The 16644-nt window shown below is 46.0% G+C and overlaps 1 protein-coding gene and 3 non-coding genes across 5 annotated transcripts; all 4 read left to right on the top strand.

The window, feature by feature from the left end:
• Positions 1 to 1832: 1832 nt before the first annotated feature.
• On the top strand, positions 1833 to 15591 carry PABPC4 (poly(A) binding protein cytoplasmic 4). 2 transcript variants are annotated; one of them, XM_032710122.1, is made up of 16 exons: positions 1833 to 2054; positions 2319 to 2541; positions 8222 to 8415; positions 8695 to 8810; positions 9281 to 9420; positions 9649 to 9743; positions 10326 to 10463; positions 11053 to 11148; positions 11623 to 11895; positions 12164 to 12251; positions 12415 to 12531; positions 13100 to 13227; positions 13844 to 13937; positions 14046 to 14176; positions 14257 to 14356; positions 15248 to 15591. In XM_032710122.1, the coding sequence occupies exons 2-15, from the start codon at positions 2349 to 2351 to the stop codon at positions 14341 to 14343; spliced, it is 1890 nt and encodes a 629-aa protein (XP_032566013.1). In that variant the 5' UTR covers positions 1833 to 2054; positions 2319 to 2348; the 3' UTR covers positions 14344 to 14356; positions 15248 to 15591. The 2 variants fall into 2 exon arrangements, with proteins under 2 accessions (XP_032566013.1, XP_032566012.1); XM_032710121.1 differs by having other exon boundaries at positions 1833 to 2541.
• Positions 10770 to 10902, top strand: LOC116798157. The gene has a single exon (XR_004360830.1). It is a non-coding gene; the product is annotated as a small nucleolar RNA SNORA55 (small nucleolar RNA).
• LOC116798158 lies at positions 11404 to 11532 on the top strand. Its single transcript, XR_004360831.1, has one exon. It is a non-coding gene; the product is annotated as a small nucleolar RNA SNORA55 (small nucleolar RNA).
• LOC116798156 lies at positions 12671 to 12804 on the top strand. The gene has a single exon (XR_004360829.1). It is a non-coding gene; the product is annotated as a small nucleolar RNA SNORA55 (small nucleolar RNA).
• Positions 15592 to 16644: the final 1053 nt, after the last annotated feature.

Here is a 16644-nt window from a genome sequence, read left to right on the forward strand (position 1 = left end):
TGCCCTGCTTGCCCTGGGGCACACAAGGAAGCTGTACCAGGGCCGTGGCTGAGCATCCCTGGGGCGCTGTGGGCCACCGTGTCCCTGAGGATGTTACTGAAAACGTCAGGATAAATCAAACTCTAACACTATTTTTAGTATTAGAAAGTAGACACTACTTTATTCACAGCACTGGGTGAGTGTGGGGTCGCTCCCCAAACATGCACTTTCAAAACTTTTCACTATTGATACATTTTGGCAAACAAATTAATGTTCATTGGCTATAAATTGCATAATTCTCTTTGTTAATCAGTATTCTATCTTCTACTGGTTATTGATTCTCTCGCTTCTTATGTTATTAAGTCCACATTTTCAGCCTTTTTATTATCTTTTTCCCAGACAGAGAGGGTTTCAGCACCATCACTGAAATTATCTTTGTTAGTTTCTTCTTTATCTCTGGCTTCTGCAAAAACGTCCTTGTAGCCTATAAATCCTTCATCCCTTGCGTCCAGTTTCAGCAATACATCCCTCCCCCAGGCTTTGTTTATTGACGCACATCGAGGTTGGTTTTGGTAATTTTCAGCAGGTTTTTTTTCACCGATTTTCCCTGTGTTGTGATTCAAAGAAATTAAACTCAGCAGCATGATACTGTTAGGCCAGCAGCATTCCTTTAATACATGGGCAGAGTAGTGTCAGGATGGCTCCTCCATAAACACCCCACTGAAACAAGGATTTTGTGAGCTTTTATACGCTTTTAACACCTCAAGCCCCTCCTTGACAGTCAGTTATTTAATCCTTACAAGGCATCAACATTAATCTTTAGTTAAAGATAACTTAGACTTCTTTTATTTAAACAACCTTTGGAATAGTTTTGTATTTTATTGCTATGAAACACCAACATCAATCTTCAGTTAAAGACAACTTAAACTTTTACTTAAACAACCTTTGATTGATTTAGCTTCCTAGAGTGTATTTTCAGATCTTATTGTTACAGCATTCATTATCCATCTTTGGTTGAAGATTAGACTTGGAGTACTTTCACTTAGACAGTTTTCTATTGATTTAGCCTCTCTAGAGTGTAGCGGTCCCCAAAACTAATTCAAACTGCGGCCGCGTAGGTTGCCGACCTTCTTAATTTTTTTACTTTTCAGCAGACCATCATGACGTATCCCCTTTGAGTCGCCGCAACAGCCAGCTCATTACAAACGGCGGAAAATCACGCCGGCTTACGATCGATTGATTAATTATTTGGAAGAGTTATTAGGAAAGTCACAAACGGGGGGGGGGGGTGGAGTCGCCCCGTGGCGACCCCAAAATGGCGGCGCCCCCTCAGGGCCGGGCGGGTCCTCCCGCCCTCTGGGGGCGCTGCGGCGGCGGCGGGGACGGACACGGGGCTCTGCCCGCCGGGCCCGGGCCGCCTCCTCTCCGCGGCTCCGCGGCCCACACGCGCCGCCGCGGCGGCTATAAAGGGCCGCCCGCCGCCGCCGCCACCTCTCCGCCCGCCGGGTGAGTCGGTGTCGCGCCCGGTACCGGCGCCTTAGGGGCAGGGAGGGATCGGGGGGGGGGAGCGCCGGGGGGGGGGGGGTGTGGTGAGCGAGCGGAGAAGCGCGGCCGCTCCTTCCCGCCCGCCCGCCCGCCCTTAGGCCGCGTGTGGGGATATCGCCCCGCCACAACCACATAAATATATATATATATTTGTGATATCTATAAAATATAAGCCTCTGTAGAATATATACCAGGGAACGCCTGATTTTAAAAGAAATGTTAATGTAAATACGTGTCAGAGATTTATTTTGCTTTTTCTTTTTTTTTCTTCTCCCTCCCCCCCCCCCTTCAGAAAGTCAAGCGGCCGCCGTTCTGCAGGATTTGGGCTAAATCCAAAGCGGGAAAAAAAAAAAATAATAAGGCACGCGGGTTTTTTAGGACCTTGTGGTTTTTAGGACCTTGAGGAGGGTTTTTTTTTTTGCCTCAGAGCTGACGGGAAAAGCGCTCGGCAGCCGGCGTACGAATTTTGGTGTCGTATCAATTTTGGCGTCGTATCCGACCCCTGCTGCTCCAGGAGGTTGAACTTTAGGGTGGTTTTGTTGGGTTTTTTTTTTTTATTTTCAGGCTTGTCCAACCCTCTTTGTGCTAGTGCCCCCCCCCTCCCGTTACACCCACCCCTGTTCCCCACACTGTGTCTGCAGGCCCCAGCTTAGGCAGGCTTTTAAACAAGACTTTTGAGTGTTGCCCCGAAATTAAATATTTATAAGAAGCTTGACTTATAGAAACCCCGAGAGGGGGAAAAAAAACCCCAAAAACAAACAAACAAAAAAAAACCACCACAAAAAACTGCTTAGTCGACAGTGGGAGTGAGCGGTGAGGGGAAGATGAACACGGCAGCCAGCAGTTACCCGATGGCATCGCTGTACGTGGGGGACCTGCACCCCGATATCACCGAGGCCATGCTCTATGAGAAGTTCAGCCCCGCTGGTCCCGTGCTCTCCATTCGGGTCTGCAGGGACATGATCACCCGCCGGTCCCTCGGCTATGCCTATGTCAACTTCCAGCAGCCAGCAGATGGTAAGTGACAATTACAGCCACATCTGCAACTTTTTTGTTCGTTTTCCCCCACCAACTCACACTGCTTGTGGTGTGTGTTGCCGGGTAGATGCCTATAAAAATGAGGTATGGGGGTGAGTAGTCCATTTCTAGTGACTGGAATTGGAATATTCACTGCTTGGTGTCTACAAAAATGCACATCTTAGTAACATTTCTGATAGATCTATTTCTTGCACTGGTATTAAATTTTGGAGATGTGTGTTTGTTCCTCACATAAAAAAATAATCCTCACTGTGTTCTCCTTCATTCTGGTGTAGTTTTGGGCTGTTTCTGTGGGTATTTGTGCAGTTAGTCCTAGCAGAAAAAGCTCAGAGTAGCCAGCCCTGGTGGAACACTCAGTTAATACTTGTCTTCTGGCTGTTCCACTCACTCCAGTGTAATACTTGGGAGATCTGGTTAACTCCTGTGTTTGTGCAAGCAGCTGAATGTCTCCCAGTTTGGGAAGTGGTGTTCCTGCTTTAAATGGAGAGAAAATGCATTGTTCAATCCATTTGCCCTCGCCAGACTCTTCTTTTTTTCCACACTTCAGTTTGTTTCCTACGAGTAGGTATTCCAGAGCTGAAGCAGCATGTGAAAGATGGGACAGGAGAGGTCATTTCAGAACATGTCTTTTCTGGAAGGAAAATGGGTCAGCGTTTTCTGCCCTAGTTTTCAGAGCTTTGCTTGCTGACTAGTGCAAGTTTACTGCTCTGTGCTGTGGTTTAGCAGCACCTAAATGTGACAGAGACATCCAAAAGACAGTTGAGAATGGGCTTTTCCCTTGAATTCAGAATCAGTTCACAATAGCACAGACTTGAGCAGCAAGTAAAGTTTCCTTTAGCCTGCAGTAGGTTTTCCTGCTTTACATTTTTACAGAGCTTTCATCTTCTCCCTGGTCAGAGTAACTTCTACGTGCTCTTTCCTTGGGATATGGACTGATCTGATTGAGCACTTCTGATCCTTTCTCTTGCCAGGCTGATAAAAAGCTGGCTTGCACCCCACTGCATGATTCCTCCTTCATGGAACTCTCAGAAATGCTTTTTTTGCAGACTAAGCAGTGTATTTATGTGTTTTAAAACTTCTCAGTGAGGAGGAAAGAACCTGAGAGCCCCGTATATGTGGTCCTGTCCTGCTCTGATGAACCTGTCTGCTCTGAGTCCCTCCTGTAGACCCACTTTGGTACATTCATGTGCTGAAAAAGCAAAGGTACAGTTATCCCAGCTCACCTGCCTTTACCTGGGCTATAATCTCAGTTTGCAGGGTAAGAGAAATAAAAACAAGTAGCAGAAATAAAGCTAAGAACTCCAAGCTTGGATGAGGTAAATGCTGGGGAGATGGGGGTGCAATAATATTGATAAAGTTCTCCTAAAGTGTATAGCAAAGCTGTTTAACACGTGGAGTGATGATGTAAAAAGGGAAGAGTGGCTGGTCACACGTGCTTGCTTTAGGAGAAAAGTTCTGCACCTCGTACAAACAGGTGGCTTTGCAGTATATTCCAAGGTAATCTTTTATGGTAATAAATAGGCAGGAATTTAGAGGGAGGTTGCACCATTCTGGGCTCCTGGTGAGGCAGCAGACATTTTAGGAAGCTCCTGCACTTGAAGTGATACTTAAACCAAGTAAGTGGTGTCTTGTTACTAATAGGTCCCAGAAGGTCAAGTGATTTCAACCTAATCATTGAGTTAATATCGGGGCAGAGAAATAGTCAAACTCCTCCTACCCTGCTGAAAACTCCTCTGAAATGCTCCCAGTTTCTTCTGTCTGGCAAACTGCTTAAATAAAAAAACCCCAGCTGCTGTGCTACATGTAATGCAGCAGAACATGAAACAGCCCTTCCAAAACACACTGGAATGCAAAGAATATAGTTTTTATTGCGAAATGCAGAAATTGGGAATGTTTTTAAGGTGGCAGTACAAAGCCCTGCCTGAATGAGGCTTCCTGAGAGGAGGAGGGGTCTGTGTTGTGTTCCAGGAATGCATCATCAGAAATGCACTTGGACTTCATGGCACTAAATCTGTGAAAACATGGGAGGTGTTCTGGAGCACTGTAGGGATTTGGTTTGATTTGTAAGAGGAGGTGCTACAAAATAACTCTTAATCAGGAAGCTTTGTGCTCTGCAAACTTTTAGAGTTCTTACAGACACATTGTATGTTTGAAGTGGCAGTAGGTGTTAAAAGAGGGTGATAGTTTATATGTCCCTGGCACCTTTTGTGGAAGGATGAGTGCTTTGTAAACCTGAAGAGCACAGTGTTTTAACTCATTTTGTGTGGTGAGTAGGACTGTCCTGGCGGCCACAGAGCAAGTCAAGTAACCAGAACTCTTCCCCATTCCGTGAGCCACGAGGAGCTCACACTGTCACATCCTGAGCATGCTCTGCACTCCCACAGCTCCTGTGTCCAAACTGGGTCACAGCTTCTGTTTTTCTTTACATTTTTGTTAGGTGGTGGAGTGATGCTTGACCCTGGAAGGAGCTGCTTTCTGGACATGCTTTGTCTAACTGTCAGTCTGCTGCAGAGAGGTTATTTTTAGGGAAAATGAGCTCTGCTGTTTTTGGTGGCAGTTCTTTGCTGTAGTAATCAGGGAATGCTGGATACTGAGCCTGTTTTACTGTGATAGGCAGAGTAAGGAAACACTTCAAAGTTCTGGCTAGTTCAGGCTCAGCTGTGGTTTTTAATATTTATTCTTTCTGACTGTGAAGAAGGGAAAGAAAACAAACTCATTTAATTTGAAAGAAAAGCTGAATTTCCCTTTTCATGTGTTCCTCGTGCAATTTAATTCCATTCCAGGGTTTCCTAACATTGACAGTCATGACATGACAACTCAGGCAATGAAGCAGAGAAACTTTAATATGGCTGCAGAGATAAGATGTTCTGAAAGCAGAGAAAACAGAATGCTTCCCAAGCCAAGAGGGAACCCAGAGCTGGGAATAGATAAGAGTCTCTAAAGAAGCAGGTGTAGAAGAGTACAGAGAAACTTTTTCACTCTTCTCTTCCTTGAAGAGAAGACAGTGTAAAGGAAGACCTGTGTAGTGTAAATGCAAGTGTGAAGTTAAAAGGGAAGGGTGGGGACTGACATAGTTCTTCCTTGCAGCATCATTTTGTTGTAATTTCAGTGACTGAGGGATTTAAGTGTGTTCTGTGTGCACCCTCACTTTTTTAAAAAATAAGTGGTTAAATCTGTGCTGTGTGCTCGGGTTGTCAGCCTTTTTTGCTTGGTGACCTAAGTGAGAGCCCCGGGGTTTGCAGAGCCATCTGTGTTTTAGAATAAAACTTGTGTGGGGTTTCTCCTGGATGAATCTTCGTATGTGTGGTTATCTGTCTTCTTGCTGCTCAACCACAGTCACTAATTCCAGCATTGTGTTAGCTCTGGGAGCCTGTAAGGGAGGTTAATGACTTTGAGGCCTGAGGCAAACTGCACTGAGTGTTCATATGCTTTCCCTATCCAGAAGGCCATGGAAGAGGAATGAAAAGGAAGCCTGGAAGGGGTTAAGAGTGTCTATAATGTTCTGTATGAGTTGCATTTGAGTCTGCTGGAAGGATGACAGGAACCAGTGGGAGAGAAACAGATACAGGAACTGAAATAACTGAAGCTTTGTGTCTTAAATAGAAGAAAACGAGAAGGTGTTTGCTCAGATTAAGGAAATGAATCAGATGTGCTTAATGTGAGTCACTCACAGAAGTCCTGCTGATCCTTTAGAGGTTTTCTGAGGTCCTGGTGGAATGGGGATTGCATTTCCACCTGTGGGTATGGCACACCTCCCTCAATCCATGTAGGGCTTTCACTGCTCCCATCAAGTGTCTGAGTGAATTTTAAGAGGAGTGTAATGATAGAGTGGAACAGTAGCAACCTATTGAAAGAGCAGTGCAATAGTATCTGCTTAAGTATATGCTTAGGAAGCTTGAAAGGACTGGGAGTAAGTTCCTCACTCCTCTGGACCTCACTTGGCTCTGTGGAGCCTTCACAGTTCCCTCTGGTTACATGCCACTGCTGCATCTGCTTGTCACCTTTCAGCAGGAGCCTGGTTCTGCTGCAAATGGTATATACAACCAGTTTGTGTCCTTGCCAACACATACTTCTGCAGGACCTCTGCCTGCTATAAATAAACACTGCCAAATTTGACAAGCTGGACCAGGTCGGCTGCTAAACTGCCTACTAGGAATGGACTGTGGGAAGAACCTCGGTTGCATGGGCTTGGAGCAGCAGCTGAGAAATCATTTTAGCATGGCAGTTAATTGCACTTAACACCTTTGACTAAACAGAGCTGGTAGAATCCTTAAATTATTATTGTTTTTCAAGGCTGACTCCTTCAGGGATGAAGTCCAGCAGAGCTTGTTTCCAGCTGGATTTATGTGTGAAGGACTGGGGGAAACAGTGATGGCCCCACTTCAATTTAAGAAGCAACAGCAACAAAAAAACCCCAAACCGAAACAAAACAAAAAACACACAAAGAAACAAAAAAAAACCCAAACAAAAAACCCCCAAACATTTCAAAGCACATGAAAAATTCTGAGAGATTTCCTTGCAGTAGTTGAAGGGGGAAGGAAGTGCAGGAGGCTTTGGTAGGCAGTGTCCCACTGGAATTCCTAGAGGTAATTTTGGGACATGCTAAGTAGTTACTCTGCACAAGCAGAGGAAAGAAGCTGCTTGAATTGAATTTTCTCCTCCTGAAATTTTATCAGCAGGTATTATAGGGTGAAGGTGGCCTGGAAGAACTGAACCAAACAAATTTGGAAAACCTTGGTTCTGCCCTGTTAATATTCCTTGATTTTAATGCATGTCTTTCCATCTCTTTCTCTGCTTCATGCTGGGAATTAAGAGTCTTTCTTTTTCTCGGCTCACTCCATGCTGGGAGTGTTTCTGGCCCAGAACAATCCAAGCATCTCAATTTTATGAACAAGATCCTGATGTGTGTACGTAATGATCCTTTTAATATACCAGTAGGCAGCAGAAATAGCACCATGGAGGGGGGTTTCAGTGTAGGTTAGAATGACAGTGCTGGGCTTTGAGAGTTTAGATAAACACTTCCCTTTAATCAGATTGGGTATATGGACTTTTTTTCCCAGAATTTTGTCAACTCTTGCTGTCATCTTTAGTTTGAGCAACTTGGGAATCATTTTTTGGCCACAGAAGTTGTAGAAGCTGACTCATGTTGTCCTCCCTGCCAGCCACGTGTTCGTGCACATTTCCCCTGACCTGACAGGGAGATGATCCTGTCTCTGAATAGAAATGAGTACGGGTAGATATGAGTTTCATGAAAAGAAAAACAGCCAAACAGTCACTTTTATCAATCCCATTTTTTAACAGGGTTTCCTAAATTTCCTTTCCTCCTTTTGATGGAACAATTTACCTTTACAATAATTATGAATATAGCTAATAGACCCCAGGCTCTTTGACATCCATTCTACTGTGCTGGTTAAAATATTGCTATAATGTAAATTTAAATAGTTCTGTGAAACCTTTTATATACTTAACATGTCTAGTGACTGTGCTGCAAGATCTCCTTTGAAACATTGAATTAAATGTGAAACATTGAATTAAATGTGATAATAGCCCAAATGTCTCCATGAGCTGGGTAAAATTCAGAGGAAATGATCACCCACCTGATGGAAACCTTTTTATTCTTTAACCAACCACATAAATCTGTTCTTGGCTTCTCTTGCAGCCGAGCGAGCTCTAGATACCATGAATTTTGATGTGATCAAAGGAAAACCCATTCGCATCATGTGGTCTCAGAGGGACCCTTCCTTGAGGAAGTCAGGGGTTGGGAATGTCTTCATTAAGAATCTGGACAAATCCATTGATAACAAGGCACTTTATGACACATTCTCAGCGTTTGGAAACATTTTGTCCTGCAAGGTGAGAGATGTGGTAACTTTGTCCAATTCTGCTGTGGCGGGGGCAGGATCAGAGAGTTCAGTGTAGGAAGTGGAAGGGGCACCTTTCACCGGGTGAGGAGCAGAGTCTGAAAGGCAGAGTCGGCCAAAAGCTGGGGCATTGCTGAAGTTGTGTCAGATCTGGTCGTGAAGTCTGAAACAGGGACACTGTCGTGCCCCGGGCAGTAAGATATTTTAGTGTGAATGTGACACCACGTCCAGAGGGCTGACTGATGTTTTGTTTTCCTTGCCCATGTTGCAGGTGGTGTGTGATGAGAATGGCTCTAAGGGCTACGCTTTTGTGCACTTTGAGACCCAGGATGCTGCAGATAGAGCCATCGAGAAGATGAACGGCATGCTGCTCAACGACCGCAAAGTGTGAGTGTCACAGCCGGCAGCAGCAGCGCTCACATGCTCCGGGAGGCATCTCGGTATTAACAGGGACACACAAGGCACTGGTTCTCCTGGCCCAAGCCTTGGCCTGCTACCTCTCCACTACAGGGCTGGTGAGTGACCCTGCCCAAGCCATGGCCTGCTACCCCTCCATTCCAGGACTGGTGGGTTTCCCTGACCAAGCCTTGATTTGCCACCTCTCTGCTAGCGGGCGGGGTGGGTTCTATGGACAGGACAGAGGTGCAGAGCTGGGTGGGCGTCCTTGGCTGACCATAGGACAGGTGATTTTTCTGGTTGGTCTGTGGCCTGTTTGTTGTCCTCTGCTGTCACCCTTTCTTGTCCCCATTCCCAGCTCCTACTACACACTCATTTTTTTTGCCTCGCTGCAAGTCACACATTGTTCTTCCACTCTTGAAGACAATCTGTTTTATTGGGATTTTCATTCATTCTTGCAGATTTGTTGGGAGATTCAAGTCTCGTAAGGAGCGGGAGGCTGAGTTGGGAGCCAAGGCAAAAGAATTCACCAATGTTTATATTAAAAACTTTGGGGATGACATGGATGATGAAAGGCTAAAGGAGCTCTTTGGCAAATACGGTAAATACAGAAATACATTTAATGAGACTGAATTCCATGAACTGTGGTAGTTTGAGTGCTGCTACCATCTGTGTAGCTCTACCTGGGTCACTTTAAGGCTGAGGTGTGTGAGTAGTTGTGACAAATGTTGGGCAGGAGGCAGAGGCTGAGGACTGGGGTTATTTTATGAAGCTTAATAGTCTTGAAATAGATCGATGATATTTTACTAACCCTGTCCCCTGGTAACAGGTAAAACACTGAGTGTTAAAGTGATGACAGACCCCACTGGAAAATCCAAAGGCTTTGGCTTTGTAAGCTTTGAAAAGCATGAAGAAGCTAACAAGGTAGGACCAATTTTTGTTGTTTGGGTATCTTCAGAGAAGAAAAACTTGGTTTGTCATGGGAGCCTGTTTCTGAAAAGAAAGAAAATTCTGCCTCAGGCATAACTGCTTCTAGATGTGGGAACTCAGAAACCTTTTGCACCTTACTAGCTTGACATTCAAGGGTAACTTGGCATTTCTCCAGTTTCCCAGATCCACAGCATGCAGTGGTATAATCAAGACTGTTAATTGCTGGAGAAACACTACAGTGCAGGGCTTGAGGAGGGGGACGGTTTCTAGAGTGAGAACATGGTTTAAAAATGGTCTTCTCTAAGCAGTGTGCTCATTAAAATTTAGCCTTATTTGCAAGAAGGGGTGGGGATAAATTCCCAATGGTGTTGTGTCAGCATGATCTGTCCTGATAACTTCAGTTTGTCTTTAATTAGCCTGTTGTCACACAGAAACAGTGCAAAGGTGATGTGCAAACTTTGATTTATTGACTGACAGGCAGGATACAACGTGAGCTCTGGGCAGGCCTGTTCCTTACAGGATCAGGTACTGCCCTGCTTCAGCAGCTGACAGTTTCCTCTTGGACCCTCTGTGCAGGCAGTGGAAGAAATGAACGGGAAGGATATCAACGGGAAAATGCTGTTTGTGGGCCGAGCACAGAAGAAGGCTGAGCGCCAGGCAGAGCTGAAGAGAAGGTTTGAACAGCTGAAACAGGAGAGACTCAGCCGGTACCAGGTGATTAGTCTGTTCCTTCTCTGATTTTTAGCACCATTTTCATCCCATTGCTGGACTCAAAAGGAGTTGACAAGGTAGTCATTGTCCTGTGAGAGACCCTGGGAGTTAAAACTTAGAGGTGTCTCCGTGGTATTTGGTGTCAAAGGGTTAATAATCTTGGCAGTGAAAGCGTTTAGGAGGACATGAGAAAACAGGCATGAAGTCTCCTCGACTGTCAAATGGGGAAACCCAGAGGGATGGGAAGAGGCAGCATAACTCTGCACTGTTGTCTCTAACTTATGGCAGAACTGGGTCATGTCAGAGGTCGCATCTGAAACTTCCCCGCTCCTTGAGGTGCAGTTCTGGACTGGGGACACATGATGCAACAGGGAAGCAGAGGAAATCCAGACAAGCTCCCTTTCACCACAGTGGGACTTGTCTCTACGCCTTTGCAACATTTATCACACCTTCAGCTTTGGGTGGTATGAAAGGAACATGATGCTAAATTAAGAGTTTTCAGATAAATTACAGCTCTGGCAGATGGATAACTGTTCATGTGCTTAAGATTTTCTTTAATGTTATGAATGTCTTACTGTTCTCTCCCTTCCAGGGTGTTAACCTATACATTAAAAACCTAGATGACACTATAGATGATGAAAAACTGAGGAAGGAGTTCTCACCTTTTGGGTCAATAACGAGTGCCAAGGTATTGTTGGGTTTAGGGGTATTTAAATTTTAAAGCCTGAAGAAGGAACTGTTGTCTGACATGGGATTAAAGGGCAGTTCTTATCTTCTGGTCGTAGTGGTTCTGAAAATATCTGGACTAGTAAATAAACAGATTTCTTTGGGGCTTGGTGGGATTTTACTGAAAGCTTCATTCCCTTATCAAGAGGGGAGACAGGAAGGGGCAAACATGCCTGTTTAAGTGACTCCCAGTGAGCAGGAAATGACATTTAGAGCTGCACCAAATCTTTCCCATTCCTTACTGCGCAGTGTGGGCCTGGGGACACATGGTGCTGACAGCAAAGCAGAGCAAATCCAGACAAGTGACTCTCCATTGAGTACCTGCCTCTACACCTCTGCAACAGTTATGTCCTACCTGCCTGAAATTTAAAAAACCAGGGATTCTTATGCTAAGTTGTGGTGCTGGTCCTCCACTAGCAATTGATCTTTACTGCAGGTGATGCTGGAAGATGGACGGAGCAAAGGGTTTGGCTTTGTCTGCTTTTCCTCTCCAGAGGAAGCTACGAAAGCTGTGACAGAGATGAACGGGCGGATTGTGGGCTCCAAGCCCTTGTATGTGGCACTGGCACAGAGGAAGGAGGAGAGAAAGGCCCATCTCACGAACCAGTACATGCAGCGCATCGCTGGGATGAGAGCCTTGCCTGCCAACACAATCATTAACCAGTTCCAGCCTGCTGCTGGGGGGTATTTCATGCCTGCTGTGCCCCAGGTGAGCTGAGCCAGTGTGGGTTCTTTAACCTGTCTTAGAGGTTTGTTGGTTCAGCAGCATTAATCTCATTGAGCCTTTCTTATGTCTGTAAGCAAATAACTCCTAATAAGGGGCGCAGTCAGTGGGGTTAATTCTGTGACTTGCCAGCTGCCTGTTCTCTTAATCTGACTTGAGTGTTGAGTCCTGGCAACCACTGCCAAAACATGTTGTAAACAATGTTTGTGATTCACTTAGATGTTGCCTCTGAGCTTGTCTGATCTTTCTTCAGGCTCAGAGCAGACCCACTTACTATGCACCCAACCAAATGACGCAGATGAGACCCAACCCACGCTGGCAGCAAGGAGGAAGACCTCAAGGTGAGCTGTGCCAGAGGCTGTTTTGGTTGTATGACCCTTTGGTGGCTGTACTTCCCAACGGGAACAATCCACACCTTCCTTTCCACACACAACCCCTGTAGCTGACTGTTCTGGCTTGCCAGTTGGTTCTGTTCTGAGGATTTCCCCCCGTGTTTTCCATCAGGCTTCCAGGGAATGCCCAACGCCATGCGCCAGTCGGGACCCCGGCCAGCCCTGCGCCATCTGGCCCCTGCCAATGCTCCGGCCTCCCGTGGCCTCCCTGCTGCTGCCCAGAGAGTTGGTAAGGGGTCTGCTCCCAGGCCATTCCTCCTTGTCCTGGAGGGAAGGAGGAGCACGCTATGGAGACTTGACTTCCGCTTCCAAAGATGGTTGTCAGATATGGGACAACCAAAGGTCACCTGGAGCAAGGGGCAGAGCCAGCACCTGACTCTTTCCTGTTCCTCGCTGTGCAGTGCAGGTCTGGGGGACAGTTGGTGCTACAGCACAGCAGTGGAAATCCAGATGGGTTGTTTTCCACTGGTTTGGGACTCATCTCTACACCTCTGCAACACTTAACCACTCAAAAAAACAACAGAAGTCTCTGTAGGTTATGGGTTTTACTTTGAGAGTAGGGCGTCCCAATTCATTTTATTCTAGTGAATAGCTGAAAAACACAAGATGTGGAATCCATGGATTAGTCCTAGGGAGAATAGCCCACTAATAAAGTAGCAAGTTACAGTTTGAAGACTAGTTTCTAAAGGATTATTACTGTGCAGAGCATGGTTTGGATTCAGCAGTTAGTACCAGACATCCAACTTGCTTGCATGTTGCTGCAGGTGTTTGTTTGTCACTCTGTCCTTCCTTTGCAGGTGTTGGCACAGCAGCACAGAATTTGGCTCCCCGTCCACCTGTAGCTGCCCCTGCTCCCAGAGCTGTCCCTCCTTACAAATATGCCTCAAGTGTCCGCAGCCCACACCCAGGTGTCCAGCCTCTGCAGGTAACTCCAGGGGCTGGGCTGGGAAGTCCCTGCAGTTACTTCAGGGAGCAGGTTTCACATGCAACTAAAGTGTTTTTATAGAAACTTAAGCGACTTTTATAACCCAGACAGGCATAATTTGGAATTTAAACACCTGACAGTTATGCCTTTGCCAAGGGCACACTGATTGGTTTATCTATCTTGTACTCCCAAACCCTTTTTTGCCCAGGTTTCCTGTAAGGATATTTTTCTTGTTTCTTTGTTCCCATTTTGCAACCATTTATTCTCTCTCCTCTTTGCCAAGTCCTCACCAGAGTATCACTGAAAGCACAGTTTGCTTCTCCCACAAACCCTCTGCATTGTGAAAAAGGCAGGAGTGGATGTTGCTCTTTCTCAGTGTCTCACAATGTTTGATCCTGTTTTTGTAAGGTTTACAGTGCCCATGTATGACATTATGGGGTTTTGAGCTCAGGACTTGCAGGGAGCATGTTTGTGAACCAAGGGCACCTTACCTGTCCTTCTCTGGAAATTAAGTGTGCTGCGGGCTTGACAAAGATTGTGTTTTAGGAGGGAATGTCTAAATATGAAGGAATCAGCCTATTGCCTATTTCAGAACCCTCATGTCTGTCCTTTATAGGCACCTCAGCCCGCAGTGCATGTGCAGGGCCAGGAGCCACTGACAGCCTCCATGCTGGCTGCTGCCCCTCCCCAGGAGCAGAAGCAGATGCTGGGTAAGTGAAACTCCAGTGCTCACAGACGACTTCCCATCTGGAAATCCCCTCAGATCTCCAAAATGACTCTTTTTAATCAAAACTCCTCTGAACTCCTATTCCCCTCAGGAGAACGTTTGTTCCCTCTGATCCAAGCTATGCACCCCAGCCTCGCTGGGAAGATCACAGGAATGCTGCTAGAGATTGACAACTCCGAGCTGCTGCACATGCTGGAGTCTCCGGAGTCGCTCCGGTCGAAGGTAAGCGGGTGTGTTCCCTTGGCTGGGGTGGCTCTGGGGGGCTCGGAGGGAGAAGGTCTCACTGGGTTTGTCTCCCCGAGGTGGAGGAGGCCGTGGCCGTGTTGCAGGCTCACCAAGCCAAGAAAGAAGCTGCCCAGAAAGTGGGTGTGGTTGCTGCTACCTCTTGAACCAGGATGACTGGTGAGTGTCTCGGTCCTCAGCTTCACTTGGAAGCTTCCAGAATCAGTAAATAAAACATGATTGTTGGTGACCAATCCAGTCTGGAGGCCCCGTGCAGGGCCGTGTCCAGCACTTGTCTGATTTTAGTCCTCTCTTTATAAACAAACAAAAAACTCCTAATGTAGTTTCTCCCAACAGAATCCTTATGTAAAACTTTATGTTCTTCACATACCTTATTTTATTTAAGCATCAGAAGGGTCAAGTCCCTGAAGTGTTCCTTGCAGCTGACATGTCCAGGAAGGACTAAAGCTTTGGGATGAGTCCTGTGGAACTGCTGATGTGGGAAATGGGAGACACACAAGGTGCTCTAGAGACTTTGAGGCTAAACAGGCTGTTAATGCCTATTCCTTATCCTGAAAACCATCTGCCTTCAGTGTCTGTTATAAAGTGCTGGTGTCAGGAATGTCATTTCAGGGCACAGGTTTGTTCACACAAATGGTGTCACCTGTATTTGGAGCTGGCTCTTGTTTAACTTCTGAATAAGGTTTTTGATTCTTCAAATGCCTGCTCTTGCGTTTGATGATCCATTTTCCTGTGGATTGTCTGGAATTGACATCCCCAGAACTTTTTGTGAAGCTGTCGTAGTCACATCACAACTCAAACTGGTGAAGAATGATTGGGATTCTTATTTTCATCCGTGTATTTCTCAGTGGCTCTGGTCACTGGCTGATTTAGTAAAGAATTTGAGTTTCTTGTGGAGAACTGCAATTTCTGATCATCTGACAACTGGGAACAGCTTCTCCATACCTTCCAAATTATATTGCATTCCTCGTGGTTTGTAGTTCAGGAATGTTCCCTAGCCTGGAGCAGGGATGCTGTGTGTGAGTAAATTGTCTCCCCTTTTTCCTGTAGGATACAAAGAAGCCAAATAGCCCCTTCCTAGACATCAGCTGAAGATGTTTGAAGATCCTTCACTGTCCTGCAGATCTCAATGCCATGCATCATATCACATAGTTATATTGCATTTTGTAAATTAATCTTCAAGATCTTATTTAAAAAGCCAACTCTGAAGCTCGAGGTTTCCAAAACCAGAATGGGGGTTCCTTTGTCAGAACAGAGCTACCCCTTGTGTCTTCTAAGGAGGACGTTTGAGGATTTTAGGCTGGAAGTATTTTTGTGGGTTTGTGTTTAATTGAACAATCCAGTTTGGAAAGTTTGGGAAACATTTATCAATAAATGAATAAACTTGCTCTGTGCTTGTTGTCATTTCTCTCTCTTTGATTAAAAACCGTGGTGTGGTTTTGTGAAATTAAACTGATGGGCAGTTATCAGGTGGTGAATATATTAAATTGGGGTTTGAGTTATTCTGCTTGTTAATTTTGGATGATGAGTGTTTTGAGGCAGCTGTGTTAAAATTATGCCTCGGGCAATGTATGAAAGGGTGATGTCTGTAAGCAGTGATATGAGAGAAGGGTTTGGGAGGTATTTTCACCTGAAGAGTACAAGGGTTTGGGCTTCCTTTTTTGCTGTCTGCTCTTGAGGAAAAGCTCTGCTGTTCTTTGTTTAGATTTCCAAATTTTCACCTGGGTGTTCAATGGTTCTGGTGCTACTTTATACACTAAAGGTGGCTGTGTTTTGGTGCTGGGGCCCATAAGCACTTTGCAAGCTGTTTTGGGTGATCCTTTGGGATAATAAAAAGCATTCTGTAAATATACTTTAATTCTGACAGAAAGAACCATGGAACCGCTGAGGTTGGAGGAGACCTCCAGGATCATCGAGTTCAACGCCTTGTTCGGGGTGGAGGTGAACGGGTCGGCTCAGGGTGATGGGCAGAGCTGGTGAGCTGTGTGCCCTCACACTTGTTTCTCCATGAATGCCTTGAAATGCCGTATCAGAACCTCCTGTGATCCTGTGGTGGGGACCAGCCTGTGAGCACCCATCCAGGTGTGCAAGTACCCATCCAGATGTGTGAGCACACGTCCAGAGGTGCATGCACCTACTAATACTTTGTCTGGACCAGCAGCTGAACTGCACCATCTGACCTGAACACCCTCAAACCCAGCCATGCTCATCCCAAAACCCAGTTCTCCATCAGGACCCATCGGGCTCCCCAAGACCCTCAGTGTCCCCCTGGGTCTGTCCTTTTGGGTGGCGCCGACCAGGGACTGCAGGATGGCGTGGTTGGTGGCGTTCATGCAGGAGTCCCGGGGGAAGGCACACTCCCCCTCGCAGTAATAGGAAAAAGGCAGCTCAGGGAAAGCCTGGAAGCTGGTGGGTGGCACGTGCCAGGGAGGCAGCTTCCCGGGAGC

The sequence above is a fragment of the Chiroxiphia lanceolata genome, chromosome 24 (assembly GCF_009829145.1).
Source record: "Chiroxiphia lanceolata isolate bChiLan1 chromosome 24, bChiLan1.pri, whole genome shotgun sequence".
Classification (NCBI taxonomy): Eukaryota; Metazoa; Chordata; class Aves; order Passeriformes; family Pipridae; genus Chiroxiphia; species Chiroxiphia lanceolata.